Source organism: Centropristis striata, chromosome 4, assembly GCF_030273125.1.
Source record: "Centropristis striata isolate RG_2023a ecotype Rhode Island chromosome 4, C.striata_1.0, whole genome shotgun sequence".
Lineage (NCBI taxonomy): Eukaryota > Metazoa > Chordata > Actinopteri > Perciformes > Serranidae > Centropristis > Centropristis striata.
Genome location: NC_081520.1, coordinates 17,950,986 through 17,966,171, shown reverse-complemented (window position 1 = coordinate 17,966,171; position 15,186 = coordinate 17,950,986). Strand labels below are relative to the sequence as shown.

At 37.0% G+C, this 15,186-nt stretch overlaps 1 protein-coding gene across 1 annotated transcript in view; it reads right to left on the bottom strand.

Annotated features, from left to right (window-relative positions):
- Window positions 1-15,186, bottom strand: part of prx (periaxin) — a 56,426-nt gene that overhangs the window by 20,549 nt on the left and 20,691 nt on the right. The window contains exons 3-7 of the mRNA XM_059332003.1: window positions 10,783-10,890; window positions 4,737-4,862; window positions 3,494-3,653; window positions 2,315-2,508; window positions 893-1,134 (exon numbers count right to left, since the gene is read on the bottom strand). Coding sequence (XP_059187986.1) covers window positions 893-1,134; window positions 2,315-2,508; window positions 3,494-3,653; window positions 4,737-4,766 — 626 coding nt within the window. The 5' untranslated portion in view covers window positions 4,767-4,862; window positions 10,783-10,890. The remainder of the gene's footprint in view (window positions 1-892; window positions 1,135-2,314; window positions 2,509-3,493; window positions 3,654-4,736; window positions 4,863-10,782; window positions 10,891-15,186) is intronic.

Here is a 15,186-nt window from a genome sequence, read left to right as displayed (position 1 = left end):
GCTCCGACACTAGGTATCCAGAGAGGCCACGGGGTGGATTTACTACCCTTTCCTGAGTCACATCTCAACCCAGATAAGTGTCTGCTCTGGATAAAGTTATGTTGTAGACCACAACACCAACTAAACGTGGATAAAATTAACAAGGATGTCTACATCTGTTCTAAGGCAAGTCAACAACGTATTTGAGGCAACATATTGTCACTCTGCTAGAGAAGTTTAGATGTTAGAGATGTTAAAGTTATCTTTAATGTTGTTAAAGTTACCTATCTCTGACGTTAGCCTAACCCTTTTCTTACGTTAGCTAACGTTAGCTTCTAGCTGTGTCACTTTGTTTGCTGGGAAATCATTGGCCTGTTATGTGCTAGTTTTTGTCCTTTGGCGATCGTACATGATTGTTAGCTGTTGTCCAAAGGGCTCTAGTTATACTAACGTTAACTTTTGGAGCTTAGCTTCATTAACTTATCTGTAAATAACCGAGATAACAAATGTTAGCAATGTTGTGCTGAATGATTCATGTAAATACTGTAGCACCAAACTAACGGAGGTGTACTCTTGGTAAAGATGGTAGGCTTGTTGTCCTGGAAACGTATGCAACTTAAACCTGTACATATTTAATTTGATCATGAACCATTAATGACAACGAGATGCGGTTTATCACGTTTACACTGTGACCTTTTAGCCTGGAGCAGCAGCTTTTCATCGACCTTCTAAACAATAAAATGATTAATATAACCCTCCAATGCATAGTTAAGGCCCTCCTGTGAAATTTTTCCTACTGTGATGGTTGCCATAGCGCCTGTCACACAATGTTGACTGTTTGTCCGAGTGAGTGGAGGGGGCGGGGCTTAGCCATCGGTTAATTGTGACCCTGGAACACAGAAACAAAGCCAACCTGATCCTCCTCTTCGCCTTCGTCACTGTTGCTCCTCCTGCTGCTCCTTCTGCTTCGACCTTCGGGCTCCTCCTCTGTTTGAATTTGGGGAGAGAAAACTCCACGTCTACGTCGCTCATCTCCAGCCTTGGCGGCGTTCCCTCGATCACCAGCTCCTCCCGGCGCTTCTCCTTCAGCCTCTTCAGACCAAAACGACCCCCTCTCTTCTTCTTGGCCTTGAACTGCTTGCTGCCCTTCACACTCTGAAACACACAAGAATTACAAGACGGTCAGTCAGAGGCCTGAAGATTGAGTTCGGTAATGTATCTGTTGAGCAGTGGTGGAAAAGGTATTCAGATCCCTTAATTAAGTAAAAGTACTAATTCCACTACAAGTAAAAGTCCTGAATTCAAAACATTACTTCAGTAAAACAAAAGTACAAAAGTATCAGCATCAAAATGTACATAAAGTATCATAAAGTTACTTATTTAATTTCTGACTGGTTATGGATGATTATTTCTATGACCACCTGGTTCTTTAGATAGTTTCATGTAAACTGTTCTAACTACAATTATGTTGTACCGGAGCTACCTCTAGGTGAACATGTGAACCTCATCATATATATATTCTGATTATTCTATTATGTGTATAGATAATGTGTATCCACTGATGTGAAATTTCAAACAAAGAAAACCAGAAGGACTTTTGCTTTTATTTCTACTAATGTTGTTATGCTGGTGTATTTACATGTCCAAATAAAGATACAATAAAAAATAAAAAAAATCATAAAGTGCTCGTTATGCAGAATGGACCCACTCAGATAGTTTATATATATATATATATATATATATAGATAGATAGATAGATAGAAAGGTTAATTTTAACTACGTAATAGACTGTTACTCCATGTAATTTATAAAAAAAAAAGTGGAAAAATCATGTTTTTCATGTTAAATCTTGACCTGAAAAGTAACTAAAGCTTGCAGCTAAAGTAGTGGAGTAGAAGTAAAAATTTACATAAATGGAAATTCTCAAGTAGAGTACAAGTACCTGAAAATTGTACTTTCAACAGTACTTGTACTAAGGAAATGTACTTATTTACATTCCTCCACTGCTTTAGCCGTGCTGTCTCCATATAGGTTGCTTGATTTAACTATTAATTAATTATGGAAGTGTATGGAGTGTATGGAAAATACAAATATGTTAACATCTAATTTGAGGCTCTTAAAGATTGGACTAAATGTTTGTATTATTTATAAGCAGTGGAAGAATTTAATTAAGATTTTAATTTGAAAGTTGCAGTAACAAAACGTCAAAGAAGTATTTGGGCTTTTAATGAGCTATTTACCAAAAATCTGGTTGGAACAAATTGAAAATGTCTCTTGATTTAAATCCACACAGTTAACTTAAGAGACTGACACCATTAAGAAAATAGTTTCTTACCATTTTGGCCATCTTGGCTTTGGGACCTTTGACCTCCACGCTGGGAACTCGAGGCCGCACGCTGACCTCTGACCCCGGGATGGTCCTCTTCAGCTGGAAGCTGACCTTATACGGCTCAGCACACTGCAGGATCTTCAGAGCGTCTTCATACTTCACGTTGTCAAAGTAGACTTTGGCACTCAGCAGCTGGTCACCTTCACACAGACAACACAGTCAGCTTTAAGAGTTTAAGAAGGAACTGAAGTGAGTTTATAGACTCAGTCTGATGTATATTTGGTATTCTAAACATCCTGGAGGTAGTCCACTGGTATCCATTACTGTTAACTAATAAATGGTGCTGGTAAAACTGTTGTATAAAAGCAATTTCACACAAGAGGTTGTGCTGATGTGCTGCATATCATAATGGGTTATATTATTATATTATATGGATTCAAAACCTGAGAATATATATTAAAATCTGAGAATATATATTAAAACCTGAGAATATATATTAAAATCTGAGAATATGTATAGAAACCTGACAATATATATTAAAACCTGAGAATATATATCGAAACCAGAGAATATATATAAAAAAATCAGAGAATATATATTGAAATCTGAGAATATATATGAAAAACTTTGGTTTAAACCTTCAATATATATTCTCAGGTTTCAATATATATTCTCAGACTTTTAATATGTAATCTCAAGTTTCAAGATGTATTCTAAGATATTCTTTGGGGTCAAAAATAAATTATATATATATATATATATATATATATATATATATATATATATATAAAAAGAAATGCTGCTTTGCCATATAACTGACAAGAAAGTACTTTATAAATGCCGCATAAATTAAAGATTTTACCATTAAATATTACAGTATATTTCTGTTAGAGATATAATGTTTAGTACATTTAATAGTAATGACTTGTATTCCAGTATATTTTGTTACACACACAGTGCCAGAGTATTTTACAGTGGAGTAATGTATTTGAAAAATTTAAATAAAAAAAGAAAATACTGTTTTGGCAGATTTATACATTTAGAGTGTTTCATTTTTACTGAAACTGAATTAACTCATTTATCATTTTACAGTCTTTTACTGTCATGGTTTAGCAGTTTTTCACCGTAAAATCTACAGACATTTTTTACAGTGTGCTATTATTTGCTGTGTCTGCAGGTAGCTACCTTCCTGTAGACTGAGGTGTTTGGCAGCAGGTGAGTCTCTGAGGACGTCTTTAACAAAGATCCCTCTCTGTCCTCCACCAGTCACACTGTAGCCGCTGGCTCCAGCCTCCGCCTCCGTCTCCACCACGATCTCCAGGGACTGGAGGGCTTCCTCCACACACTACACACACACACACACACACACACACACACTTTTAATATTTCAACAGTAAGGAACGGATTCATACGTGAAGATAAAACCCCTAACCCCTGGATTTCTTGAACAGAAAGTTTAAACCCTTTGGAGTTCATTATTATGTCATTTTGATTTACTGGTTCAACATAAAAACACACAAAAACACACTCACAAAAAATACCAAAAACACACAAAAAAAACAAAAACACATACAAAATTACAAAAAACAAATAAGAACACACAAACACATTTTTTAAAAACAAAAAACACACACAAAATACAAAAACATAAAAAGACACAAATAAAAAACACACACATTAAAACACATAGGAAACACACAAAAACACACCAAAAAATGACAAAAAAAAACAAACACAGAACAAAGACATAAAAACACAAAAAACAGATAAAAACACACATAAAACCCCCCACAAAAACCCCCCACAAAAAAAGAGATAAAAACACACAAAAAATACCTAAAAATCACACACAAAAAAAATGTTGAAACGCACACTGAAAAATTTGAAAAATCTCTGCAAAAGAAGTAAAATCATGTTACACTTGGTCGTGGTGATTTTTACCTTTGCTGAAAAAGAGTTGACGCACTAAATTGAACATGGAAAAGCCAAAACTTTAGAGGTAAATTCACAGTAGGGCTCCATGCTGCTTTGTTTTTACGTCTGGATGTGATGAAGAAGTCATGATTTGCAGCTTTTGGAGACTCCAGAGGGTTAAACACTTCATCACACATTTTTCTTTGCTGGGTAAATTAAAAATTGTTTTATATGCACAAGGGCTTTACCTCTGTTTTATATCTTCTTTCACTTGCTGGACTGCAGAATTCACTCAACAGTTATTTGTCACTTGACACTTTACTTCTGAATCCATTTATGTCACAGAGGAAAGGTCACTCTCTGCTTCTCCAGTGACCAAAGGAAATAACGTGATTCATAAAGTGAATCATGAACTTTATCAGCCAGTGGAGTGACTCTCTGTGCACATTAATCATGGAGTTAGAACAGGGTAAATGCTGATCAAGCATCAATATTTGAGTGTTTCCAGACTTACTGTCTGTTGGTCTGCAGGCTCTGAGTCCATCTCTGGTTGGGCCAGTTGGCAGGTCGACTCTCTCAGGTGACTTCTCTTCTGACTCAACACCTGTTTCAGCTCTGCATGGAGTTTCTCCTTCTGCACCTGAACACCACACACACCACGCACTCACTTTCAGTCAATGCATTCATACATTTTTCAGGTGAAAATGGCTATGAAAATTATAATTTGCTATTGTAGGAGTTTATATATATTTTTATTTTTTAATTTTTTTATTATTGCTCTTTCATTCTAACTGTGTATTATATTAATTCCATTTTTAAATAATGTATTTTAATTATTTTAACTTGTTTAAATGGTCTTTTATTTTATTCTTGCAATACACTTTGAGCTGCAATTTATGTATAAAAAGAACTGTACAAATAAATCTAATACAACTAACAAAAACAACAATAATAATAATAACAATAATAATAATAATAATAATAATAATAATAATAGCAATAATAATAAGAAGAAAATACTTTATAAATGCTGCAGAAATTAAAGATTTTACCATTAAATATTACAGTATATTTTTGTTAGAGATATTGGCCCTCATTCCACGTGTGATTTATCAAACGATCGTATCTCTCCAATCACAGCGTATGAATGATCGGCTGTTGATAAATGTGGCGGCTCGAAAAATGCGTAATTTAAATACCACGCCCTAATATATACCCAATTCAGAAGACTCGTCTTCAGAGTTTACGACACCGAAGGGCGCAATACGGCCAAAAACAGGATTTTTTCACCCTCTAAACTCAGCTTTATTAGCAAAGTGCACCGTTACAATCAACAATAGGGGCAATATAGACATATTAAAGAAATACGCAGCGACGGAGGTTTATGAAATAAAAGTAGCCTACTTATAGTTATAAACTCAAACAAGTTCACTGAATATTTTACATTTGGAGCACGGACTTAAACGTTTTCAGCTTTTTGGTTGAAGGAGGTAAACAATGTTTTAAAGTAAGTTTTAATTCTAAAAGAAGAGGAATTTCTCAGTCAGAAAGTGAAACGCTGACGTCCAACAGCTGCAACACAACAAACTGGTTTTGTTTGGCAGCATAAAAAGTGAAAAAGAAGGAAATCAGTGGTGCTGTCAGCAGAGTAGCGGACTATTAAACTCCCGGCGAGGTTTGAGTAATTACATCGTGATATATAAAGCCTAATAATCTATATAATATCCGAATATTGCTATTATTATGATGGAGATATATTATTCACCTCTTTACATTTACTAATAATGATGTCCTAGTCAGAGGAGCGTGTGACGGCGCTGATTGGAAATGTTTCTATACGGGCAGCACCGGTGGTAAAGGAGACGCTGACGCTGATAATAATAATAATAATAATAATAACAGTAAACAGCAGAAGACAACAACATTTAATATCCTTGGCTGATATTCTGTTTAAAGAATTTCACGATCGCAGGGTGTATTTATTTTTGGATTATGTTTTAATGATACATTATGTAATCTAAACATGTTTTGCTTTGTCACTATTAAAAATCAAAACACCACAGAGTTTTATCAGCTCCAGGCATCGATACAATAGTCTAAGATCAATTCTCCGACTCAGACGTGTGGACTTCACGCTGACTCAAATTTGCGTACACGAGCTGAGAGCAGACGTGAGATCTGATTGTACCGTCCGCTCACGTCCAAATTGATAAATGCCGAGGCTTGCGTAGAAATCATCTTACGCCCACTTTACGCTCACTTTCTGACGTACGCTCGTTTGATAAATGAGGGCCATTGTGTTTAGTACATTTAACAGTGAGGAAAAGTATTTTTTTACAAAATATAAATGCAAAAATTACAGTGATGGCTTGTGTACATAATAGAGTATATTTTTTGCTACAAACATGGTACCAGAGTATTTTACAGTGAAGTAATGTATTTTTTTTAAACTGTAAAAACACTGTTTTGGCTGATATATACATTTACGGTGTTTCATTGTTACTGAAACTGAGTTAACCCATTTATCATTTTACATCTTTTACTGTCATGGTTTAGCAGTTTTTCACCGTAAAATCTACAGACATTTTTTACAGTGTGTATTATAACAGTTAAAGTGTACATTAGTATTTTTGTGTTACTGAAACCTTTTTTGCTGTGTTGCTGTATCTTCTGTTACACACATTTTCTGTCCCGACCAACAGCAGCTCAACTTCACAAAAACTCTTAACTCTATGGAGTTTTGGGCTATTTTGTCCATTTTTGAATCCTTTTTTCATCCTGCCTGTATACACCATTTAAAACATGTTTAAATGCCATGCTGGTATATTTTTTTTCAGCACAACTTCACCTATATAACCTGATAATAATAGATTTTTTATTCTGACTTACTGGATCAACATTTTGAACCAAAAAGAAACAAAGAAAAACCAACATAAATGTGATCTTGTGAATGTGTGTGATCCTGTCATCAACTCTGGTTTTTATTCTAGTGGGACTCTATTTTATTTGTGTCTTGTGTGTTTAGAGTAACAATTTGTCATTTTGTGTATTTTTTAGTTATTTTTTGTCTTTTTTTGGTAATTTTGTGTCTTTTTTAGTCGTGTGTTTTTTTGGTCATTTTGTGTGTTTTTTGTTTTTGTCTTTTTTAGTTATTTTGTGTTTTTTCTTGGTCATTTTTTGTCTTTTTTTCGTCATTTTGTTTTTTGTGTGTTTTTTAGTCATTTGTGTCTTTTTTGGTCACTTTGTGTCTTTTTTAGTCCTTTAGTCCAACATAAAATGTGATTTGAATAATTTTTTTACTTTCAAAACACTATCATGCTCAATAAAGAATTTTAAATGTTGCAAATGTGAACAAATGTTGCAAATCTAACATATAAGAGGGTTACATCCAGTTCTATCATTTTATACTAAATATATTTGAGCTTGTCTCCAGTTTTACTTGGTATATCATCATCAAACTGAAACTGGCCTCATGGAGTTTACAGCCAGAACTTTAGAGGTAAATTTACAGTAGGGCTCCACGCTGCTTTGTTTTCTAGTCTGGATGTCATGAAGAAGTCTGGATTTGGAGCTTTTGGAGACTCCAGAGGGTTAAAGTGCTAACATGCTACTTTTCTGTCCACTAACGCAGATCAGAGTGTTGACACTGACACCTGCAGCTGCTTTCAGATCTGACACATTCAGATGTTTTTGTTGTTGACTTTGCATGCTGCAGCTGGCGGTCACCTGCTGCGTGGTGAAAAGGCCGACTGGCATCTGTGCTGAGCTGGGAGAAATGAAAGGTTGTTTATGTGCTGGACAATGACCTCAGCAGACCGGGCCGGGACTATTGTGGTTCTGTCTGTATGGGGCTGCTGGCTGCTGGGGTCACGGGGTCAGTTCCCCACTCCAAATATATACAAATAACAGTGTAGCTCACAGAAATCTTTTTCTGTATGCGGCTGGAACTTTAAAGGGTCCTGATGTCAAAATCTGAAGTCTGAATAAAATAAATCAGAGTGATAGTGACACCAGGAGGGTCCAGGTAACCAAACAGACCTGTGATGAAGCTCTTACTGCTGTATATCACTGCGAAAAAAGCAAAACAGGTGTGTCTAAAAACAAGATAAAAACACTAAATCTGAGGGAAATTATCTTGCTGCATTGAAAGATTATTTATTTATTTGTTTTTATTTATTATTTTATTTGTATTCATTTATTTGTTTGTTTTTTATTTATTTGTTTCTTACCGAGATAAAAAAAAAGTCTTTATCCATTTAAAAATGTTTATTTGTTGTTTATTATTTTAATTTAAAAAGTTTGCATTCCCATCAAGATTTTTTCCACTATTACTATTGGCCCTAATTTTGTATATTTGAGTAAAATTGACCAATGAAAAAAATATCAAAATTATATACCGTATCAATGTGTTGGTCCTGAGTTGCCTTAAAAGGTGAAAAAAAAAGTTGGCAATATTTTTTTTCTACATGTCCTAAAACCAGGAAGGGAAAGCAGGGCTTGGCCCAAGCTGTGCTCAGTGGGGGCGGAGACCTGCTGACCCGACCTGTGGATGTCGTCAGACGGTGGAAAGAACACTTTGAGGACCTCCTCAATCCAGCCAACACGTCCTCTGTAGAGGAGGCAGAGTCTGAAGACTCAGGGGAAGACTCACCAGTATCCCTGGCAGAGGTCGCCGAGGTAGTCAAAAAGCTACCCGGCGGCGAGGCGCCAGGGTTGGATGAGATTCGCCCTGAGATGCTGAAGGCTCTGGACACTGTTGGGCTGTCATGGTTGACACGCCTCTTCAGTGTCGCGTGGAGGTCTGGGACAGTGCCAGTGGAGTGGCAGACCGGGGTGGTGGTTCCCATTTTTAAAAAGGGGGACCGGAGGGTGTGTTCCAATTATCGTGGAATCACACTTCTCAGCCTCCCCGGGAAAGTCTACTCCAGGGTGCTGGAAAGGAGGCTCCGTCCGATTGTCGAACCTCAGATTCAGGAGGAACAATGCGGCTTCCGTCCTGGCCGTGGAACAACGGATCAGCTCTTTACCCTTGCGAGACTTCTGGAGGGGTCATGGGAGTTTGCCCATCCAGTCTATATGTGTTTTGTGGACTTGGAGAAGGCCTACGACCGTGTCCCTCGGGGAGTCTTGTGGGGGGTACTGCGGGAATATGGGGTACCGGGCTCGTTGCTACGAGCTGTCCGGTCCCTATATAACCAAAGTGAGAGCTGTGTCCGCATACTCGGCACAACGTCAAACACGTTCCCAGTGGGTGTTGGCCTCCGCCAGGGTTGCCCCTTGTCTTCGATTCTGTTTGTGGTTTTCATGGACAGGATCTCAAGGCGCAGCCGGGGGGAGGAAGGGATTCGGTTTGGTGACCTAAGAATTGCATCTCTGCTTTTTGCAGATGATGTGGTTCTTTTGGCTTCATCAAGCCGGGACCTCCAGCACTCGTTGGGGCGGTTTGCAGCCGAGTGCGAAGCGGTTGGGATGAGAGTTAGCACCTCCAAGTCTGAGGCCATGGTTCTCTGCCGGAAAACGGTGGACTGTCCCCTCTGGGTGGGGAGAGAGATACTGCCTCAAGCGAAGGAGTTCAAGTATCTCGGGGTCTTGTTCACGAGTGAGGGTAGAACGGAGCGTGAGATGGACAGGCGGTTTGGTGCAGCGTCAGCAGTGATGCGGGCGTTGTACCGGACCGTCGTGGTGAAGAAGGAGCTGAGCCTGAAGGCAAAGCTCTCGATTTACCGGTCCATCTACGTTCCAACCCTCACCTATGGTCATGAGCTTTGGGTAGTGACCGAAAGAGCAAGATCGCGGATCCAAGCGGCTGAAATGAGCTTCCTCCGTCGGGTGGCTGGGCTCAGCCTTAGAGATAGGGTGAGGAGCTCAGACATCCGGAGGGAGCTCGGAGTAGAGCCGCTGCTCCTTCGCGTCGAAAGGAGTCAGCTGAGGTGGTTTGGGCATCTGGTAAGGATGCCTCCCGGGCGCCTCCCGTTAGAGGTGTTCCGGGCACGTCCAACTGGTAGGAGGCCCCGGGGAAGACCTAGAACACGGTGGAGGGATTATATCTCTCTCCTGGCCTGGGAACGCCTCGGGGTCCCCCAGGAGGAGCTGGACGTTGTGGCTGGGGAGAGGGACGTCTGGAATGCCCTGCTTAGCCTGCTGCCCCCGCGACCCGGCCCCGGATAAGCGGAAGAAAATGGATGGATGGATGGATGTCCTAAAACCAGTCTAATGTTATGGGCTCCTTTTTGGCCCCTGAGGACATTGGGTGCTATAAAAATTGATAAAACACGTAAAAAATGTATGAAGAAAGTTGAAATTTATTGTATCTATAAAGGATGCAGAGAAAATTTCAAGCAGTTCTATGAAAGTTAACCAAAATTACTGGTATGATGAAAATGATTTGGGGTCAGAAATGACCACAGGAGGGTTAAACATGTAATTCTGTCTGTTGGGTAGAAAACCTGAAAACTCTTCCTCAGATGCATCACCAGAGCAATTCTACACTTTTATGGACACACTAACATCCCTGCAGGTGAATGTGTGTGTGTGTGTGTGTGTGTGTGTGTGTGTCTCACCACTCTCTCGGGGCTCTCCTGTTCGTCTGTGGAGGCGCTGTGGTGAGGGTTGCGTTGGGGGGCCGAGGGGGATCTGCTGGAGGGGGGCGACCGCCTCTTGTCTTTTACCTGCACAGGAGAAAGAGTGAAATCACCTTTAAATATTCATGCAGCAGCAGTTCTCAATGTGCTTTTACCCTTTTACTCTGTGTCTCCACACTGCAAAAACATGAAGCTCACCAAGTATTTTCTTCTTATATCTCGCAATAGTGTCTTAATTATATTGTTTTGAGTATAATTTACCTACTGACCATAGCTTTATGTGCGTATTTAATTATTAGTGATTATTTTTTCATTTTGACTTACTGGATCAACATTTTGAACACAAAAAAAACACACAAAAACACACAAAATTACAAAAAAACACATACAAACACACCTAAAACATAATAAAAATACATAAAAACCCAAACAGTCAACTCAAAAGATTGCATTACAAATGCTAAATGCACAAAGCTAAATTAGAAAAATCTCTGCAAAAAAAGTAAAATCATGTTAATACACTTGACTTACTAGATCAACATTTTGAATACAAAAAAACACAAATAAATTGCAAAAAACCCACGTAAAACACATAAGACATGAAAAACAAACCAAAAACACACACAAAACACTCACAAAATTACAAAAAAACACATACAAACACACCTAAAACATAATAAAAATACATAAAAACCCAAACAGTCAACTCAAAAGATTGCATTACAAATGCTAAATGCACAAAGCTAAATTAGAAAAATCTCTGCAAAAAAAGTAAAATCATGTTAATACACTTGACTTACTAGATCAACATTTTGAATACAAAAAAACACAAATAAATTGCAAAAAACCCACGTAAAACACATAAGACATGAAAATCAAACCTAAAACACACACAAAACACTCACAAAATTACAAAAAAACACATACAAACACTCACAACACACCAAAAACACAATAAAAATACAAAAAACACACAAAAAACACAAATAAATAAAAAAAAAAAAACAGATAAAAACACATTTTCGATTTATTTCAGGCTAACATAGGTTTTCCCAGTGTCGAGGTATTTTTACCTATTTAAAAGAAACGTTGACTAACTGCACTGGCAGATAATTTTACTTGCTTCAAGCATGTATTTGCTTAATCCTAGTTATTTATTCCTTATTTTTTGTCAGTTGGTTTTTGCAGTGCAGGTGCAGCTTCATACTGCAGACTGCTGGTGTGTGAATGAGAATTTATTTCAGCAGCCACTGACATTCTGGGCTTCAGTGAAGCTACTCAGCAGAGAAAAGAGGCTGCAGTGAGGCGCTCCAGGCTCCCAGGTTTGAATATATGTTCCAGTGTGTGAGGCTCACTCAGTTAAAAAGAGGGAATAGAAGCTGAGGGCCTGCTGGACGCGGAGCTGCTCTGTATTCTGACCGTGTGCTGCTGCTACCAATCCACTTAACTGGAGGATGTAGTTATGACACCCACAAAACTAAACTTGAGTCAGAGCAGAGAGGCAGTAAAAAATCACAGCATGGCCTTCTTTCTTTTTTTTTTTTTTTAAATCTCTGAGGACACTATCTTCGTCTGCAGATGATTGATGGTCTAGTTTCTTCTGTGGCTGAATTTATTCTAACTTTGGGATCCAGTTCTCTCACTGACGATTGGCTGAAATATGTGCCACTAGAAACTGAATTTGAATTATTTATATTTGAATTTAAATTGCTTAACTTGAATAATTGTAGAGCTGCAACAATCATTCGATTAATCGAACATTAATCGATTATTAAATTAATCGTCAGCTATTTTGATAATGGAATAATTGGCTATATATGACTAAATATTAGTAAATTTAAAAATATGTAAAAAAAAAAAAAGTAAATAATTAAATTAAAATAAAGTTCACAGTAAAAAAAATCAATAAACAATTATTCGATTAATCGAACAATAATCGATTATTAAATTAATCGTCAACTATTTTGATAATCAAATAATTGGTTTGAGCAGTTTTTTTAAAGACAATAAGTCCAAATTCTGAATATTCTGAATATTCTGAAATGTGAATATTTTTATAATTTTTATTTGCTGCAAACCTTTTGTATTCCTATTTATACTGTTATACATGCATTTGAGCATGAAATATGTTAAGTTACTGCACTGTAATCATATTTAAAATGGCAGTTTCATCATATCTCGGTCCTATATGTGGCCCTGTGGTAGTGTCCATGAAAAATGGTGGCCCCCTCCAGCATTTAAGTCGCCCATCCCTGCTCCAGAACCTTCACTATCCTTGTTATGGTGCATTTTTATTTGTACCGTGTGTTTTATTCCCCTCGCTGGATGTTTGTTGTTGTTGAATTATGGTTTCAGGACCTCTCCCCTCCTTTCTGGAGGAAACATGTCATGCCCCAGCCTCCCACATCTCCTTCCTCGCCTCGCTTCATAAACTCTCACATGGTTAATCTTGTAAAAACATCCTGTCGGTCTCAGCTCTTCACCTGCAGTCAGGCTGCTGTGACCTCTGACCTCTGTGTTACCAGCTACAAATATCCGCTGCAGAATGTAAGCTGAATTCCTAAAAGAAGTACGGCTATAATTATTCATTTGATGTTTTTCAAAAAGAAAGTTACTCCTTTAGATTCATTTTTTTTTTTTACATTACTTTTCTACATTTAAATTCTTTCCAACACACACTCACTGTAATAATCCACCTTTAACCCTTTGATGCACAACATGGGTCTAAAGTGACCCGATTAAGTTTTTATATTCTATATCTTTGCAATAAATTAATTTCATCATTCAGTATTGCAGCTTTGACTCAAATAACTTGTTTTTGATCATCATACATCCTACATTTTTGTTTTCATTTCTTACTTTTTGAATAAAACCCCCTTTTTTTATCACTACGCTTCTAATGCACAAGGTGATTTCTGATCCATGTTGTGCATTAGAAGGTGTTTATATGTTGTCACCAATTTAAAACCTGACAAAGAAGACACAAATATTAACTATCCTATTTTGTTAAATTGGTGTTTTTTTCAAATGGAAATTATTATTTGATGGCTCTAATAAGTCTCAAATGTTAAAATATGTGATTTTCCAATATAATCTGGTGGTTCTAACAACTATTTTAAAGTTAAACCTTCAAAATAAGACAAACATAGTTACACATATACTCACATTGTAAATTTAGTGTATCATTTTTTTGTATCACTACGCTTCTAATGCACAAGGTCATTTTTGACCCATTTGTGTAAACTTGATATAATAATACAAAAAATATTTTTCTTCATAAAGTAGGAAAGGAAAAATGGATATAATGATCTGTTGTAATAAAATATATATATATTCAAACACACAGCCAGCATGAAACAACATGGGAAATGAATGCGGGTCATTTTTGACTCATGTTGTACATTAGAAGGTGTTTTTATGTTGTTCATCACAGGGTTAAAACATGCACAGACAAAATTCTGCAGCCAAACTATGAAGCTAGAATGATTTAGTATTTCAGTACACAACAAAGAAAGAATGTGCAACTCTCTTTATAAACAAGGTAGAAAATATGTATGTGTATTTATGTCTTTAAACATAGATTACTTTATTAGCTCCACCAAGGAGGTTATGGTGTTCCGGTTTGATTTGTTTGTTGGTTTTTTGTTTGTCAGCAGGATTACAAAAAAACTACTGGCTTGTTTTTCATGAAACCTGGTGGACGGGTCAAGGAAGAGCACATTAAATGTTTGAGTGGATCACTGGCTGGTTATATGAATTATTTTTTGCTATTATTAACATTGCAGGAAAGGGCATGGCCTTGGTGGATATCTGTGTTCTAGCGAGTCTCCGACTGTTGGTTTGTTCTTAAAAAATTCTCTCATATGAAGCATTTATTTCACAATTCAACAATTTGTGCATGCAGTTAGGACACTGTCAGGAATGTGTTTTTGACATGGAAATATACACTGTAAAAAGTGCTTTTAAAAATTACAGTAAAACACTGTCAAATTGCATGAGAAATAGACTGTAAAATAAAAAAATGAATATCAATGTAATAGATGCTTTAAATTACCGTAAATACTGTAGAAAACTGTTTTTTTAATGTAAAAATGTCACAAGGACACAATAGCCCTAAAAATAAAGGAACTATCCAGTCAAAATTACAGTTTTTGATGATATTTACATTTAAATTTACAGCAGAAAACCCACTCACTGTCATTTTTACGGTGAAGTTCTGGCAACCACAGCTGCCGGTATTTTACCGTAAATTAAACAGTGTTTTTTTTAGTGTAATCCAAATTATTTTGAGTAATTGACTTAATCTGAGTAATGTAATACATTCCAAATTCAATTCTAGCATGTGTTTAGTAATCTGTAGTGGAATATGTTTTAAAAGGAACC